Genomic DNA, 3542 nt, shown 5'->3' on the forward strand with positions numbered 1-3542 from the left:
GCATGGGTTGCCTTTGGAGGCTCCATCAAAATTCAGTTTGATGAACCCTGCCGTGGGGCGAGAAAAGTGGATAGGGCTGTTGCATCCTATGTTAGGGAGTTTCCACATTTGCGGCGCTACCATTCCTTGTTCTAGATTAAGCTTGTTCAGAATCTGTTCTTCCTCAGGTGTCGTTTTCCAATCCTCTGTACTCCATGTTTCCGCTAGAATAGTTTCTCTTATATGACTCAGGGTTTTTTCCCAGACCTGCTCTAGAGACAGCTCTTTATTTTGAAAGATTCTCCTGTTTCTTTCTTTCCATATCATCCATATATTCATGCCTACTGCTAGACTCCATGCTCTTCTAACCACTGGGCTCGTGAATTGACCTCGTCCCCATTGTTTAATTGTTTCTTTGATGTTTTGATGATCTCTATTTTTCCTTCCAAAGAGTCTCCTTACTTCTTCCCATTGTTGTTGTGCACCACAACAAGAGTTCAAGAGATGTTCCTGCGTTTCCTGATCCTGTTTACAAAGACAACATCTAGGAGGGCCCTAAACTCCATGTTTTTGAAGTTGATCCCAGGTCAGAATGTGACCTTTACCCACCAGCCATAGGAAGTGAGTCACTTTCGGCCACCAATTACCCTTCCATATTTGTTTCCACAGGGGTGTCATATCATCTTGTTCTTGTTGCGTGGTGAGATGGTATGCTTCTTTAATCGTGAAGTTCCCCTTCATTGAATGACCCCATCTCAGTATGTCTGGACCTGTTCTGATAGGTATTTTCCTTGTCTACATTTCTTTTATATACAGCTCTCTTTGCTCCCTATCAATATGTCCATCCCATTCTTCCGGATTTTTCCAGGTTCTCCAGGATTCCTCTTGGCTTCCTTCATTCCAAAATTCTCTAACATAGTTCAACCCTTCCTCTTTTGCCTTCTGGCATGTGCCTCTTAGAGCCTGTACGCCATTCAGTTTCTCCCTTTGTTGCCAAGCTTCTTCCCAGAATTTGGCTGAATTTCCATTCCTAATTTCCCAGAAAGCATGCTTGGATATTATGTCTCTGTTTTGACTGGCCAGATTCCATATTGTCGATCCTTTCGGGGTTTCCTCCAGTCTTAAGATTTCCTCTGAGGATGTTGGCATGTTATATTTTTTGTCCAGATTCTTTTCCATAGGTCGTCCCCTCCCCTCATCCATCTCCACCAGAGCTTAGCCCCCATTACTTGGTTCAAAGAGTATGGATCTCTCAAACTCAATCCCCCTTCGTCTTTACTTTTCACCAGGCCCTTCCAGGATACCAGTGCCCACTTTCTTTGCTGCTTCGGTCCTCCCCAGAGGAATTTTTTGAATATCTCCACCATTTTGGCGCACGCACCTTTGGGGGAAGCCATTTCCGAGAGTTGGTAGATCGGAATCGATTGTAAGACTGCTTTGACCAATACTACTCTTCCTGCTATATTCAGGGTTCTGAAGGACCAATTGGCCAATTTGTTGGTAATTTTCTCAATGGTTTGTTGCCAATTCACCATCCTCAGAGGATTCAGGGCTAGCAGGGTGCCAAGATATTTTGTGGGCAACTCTCCTGAGCGAAAACCCAATAATCTTGTTAAATATGTTTTGACATTTCCTGCGGTGTTGAAGAAATATATACATGATTTCTCCTTATTAATTTGAGTACCAGATGCTTCCATGAAGAGGTCTAAGATCCCTTTTATTCTTCTTACTTCTCTGAGAGACACTGCACAAAACAGCATGATATCATCCACAAATTGTTGGTGCGTGATCGGGAGGTTATTCCCCCATATCTGGAGCCCTTTGATTTTCCTTTCCCGCAATTCTTTTTTGATATATCTTCCTAACCCCTCTGCCACAATGATGAACAGGAAGGGGGACAGAGGATCCCCCTGTCACAGTCCTCTAGAGGCCTTGAAGGTTTTAGAAGGCGATCCATTCACGAGAATGGAGAAATTTGGGGTAGAGATCATGGCAAAGACCCATTCAATCCATCTATTACAGAAACCGAAGGCCGTTAGTACCGATTTCAGGTATTCCCAGTTCAGACGATCATAAGCCTTGGAGAGGTCTAGTTTGATCATCATTCCCGCTTCTTTTTTAGTTTTCAAAGAATGCACTACTTCTTGAGAAGCTACCAATCCATCCAGAATTTGACGCCCTTCCACGAAACCTGTTTGTTCTAGGGAGATAATGCTAGAAAGGATTGGCTTAAGTCTTTTAGCCATAAGAGTAGCAATAATTTTATATATTACATTACAAAGGGCAATGGGTCTAAAACCCTAGGGATCTTCAGACTTAGAAGTTTTGGGAATAAGAGACAGGAGAGTTGAGTTTAAGCCTGTACATACCTTCTGGTTTCTTCGAGATTCTTCCACCACGTCCAAAATGTCTTGACCCAAGAATTGCCATCCAGCCTAGTATAATTCTACTGTGAAGCCATCTGGTCCAGGAGCTTTATTCTTCTTCATCCCTTTCACGATCTCTTCCACCTCCTCCAGAGTTGCTGCCCTCATAAGAGCTAAGTTTTGATCTCTGGTAATCATGCTTGGTATCTCATTGCAGATTCTCCTAGTAGCCTCTCTTCTGTCTTCATGGGGTTCCGTAAGGAGGTCTTTGAAATGACTTACCAGAGTCTGTTCCATTTCCTCATGTTGATTTAAGCGAAGTCCTTCTTCGTTCTTTATGGAGAAGATTCTATTTCTCTGTCTTTGTTGGATCATTGCCTAATGGAAGAACTTCGTGTTCCTCTCCCCTTCTCGTAGCCAGTTCACTCTTGATTTTTGTCTCCAAAGAATCTCCTCCTGTTTCCTTCTTTCTTCAATTTGGCCGATCAGAATCCCTTCCTCTCTAGCAAGTTCCTCGCTTCTGCCTGCTATTATAATTTCTTGTTGAAGTTTCTTCATCTTCTGGTCTAAAAGCTGCTGGTCTTTGAGGATGTTTCCAAATTCCTCTTTGTTCCATTTTTTAATTTTTTCCTTCAGTTCCTTTAGTTTTAATTGGAAGGTCTGCATCCTGCTTCTTCCCCTTTGTTGGCTTTGTTTCCACCATTCCTCCACTTTCTTCATGAACTTCTGGTCTCTGAGCCAGAAGGCCTCAAACCTGAAAGGCCGTTTCTTGGGGCTAGCTTTAATGTCAAGTTCTAGTTTAATCGGCCAATGGTCAGAACCCATTCTCAGTAGAATCATTGCTTCAATGAATATATCCCGGTTTATGATCTGTTCTGATATTAGAAATCTATCCAATCTCGAGGCAATTTGGTGTATACCTCCTCTTCTATTGTTCCAAGTGTGAATCCCATTTATCGTTGGTATGTCTACCAGTCTTTGTTCCGCAATCATTTCTCCGAAAGCTTCCATATCTGAGTCTGATCTTCTGAGGCCTCCCCTTTTCTCCTTTAGAGACGTGATCATGTTAAAATCTCCTCCAACAATCCATGGAGTTTCTGGAAAGATGGATCGGATTGTTTCCAAGTTCTGAAGGAAAATCCTGCGTTCTCCCGGTATATGTGGACCATATACACCGGAGAGAAGAACCCATTCCTG

General features: G+C 42.8%; 1 protein-coding gene across 1 annotated transcript; it reads right to left on the reverse strand.

The window, feature by feature from the left end:
* Positions 1-1100: 1100 nt before the first annotated feature.
* Positions 1101-2225, reverse strand: LOC149142507 (uncharacterized). The gene is made up of 3 exons (XM_089451499.1): positions 2000-2225; positions 1664-1723; positions 1101-1567 (listed from the first exon to the last, which is right to left on the reverse strand). Exons 1-3 carry the CDS (start codon positions 2223-2225, stop codon positions 1101-1103), a joined length of 753 nt encoding a protein of 250 aa, XP_089307625.1.
* Positions 2226-3542: the final 1317 nt, after the last annotated feature.

The sequence above is a fragment of the Pinus tabuliformis genome, chromosome X (assembly GCF_031772625.1).
Source record: "Pinus tabuliformis cultivar Carrire ecotype Pingquan chromosome X, CPIR1, whole genome shotgun sequence".
In the NCBI taxonomy this organism is placed as follows: domain Eukaryota; kingdom Viridiplantae; phylum Streptophyta; class Pinopsida; order Pinales; family Pinaceae; genus Pinus; species Pinus tabuliformis.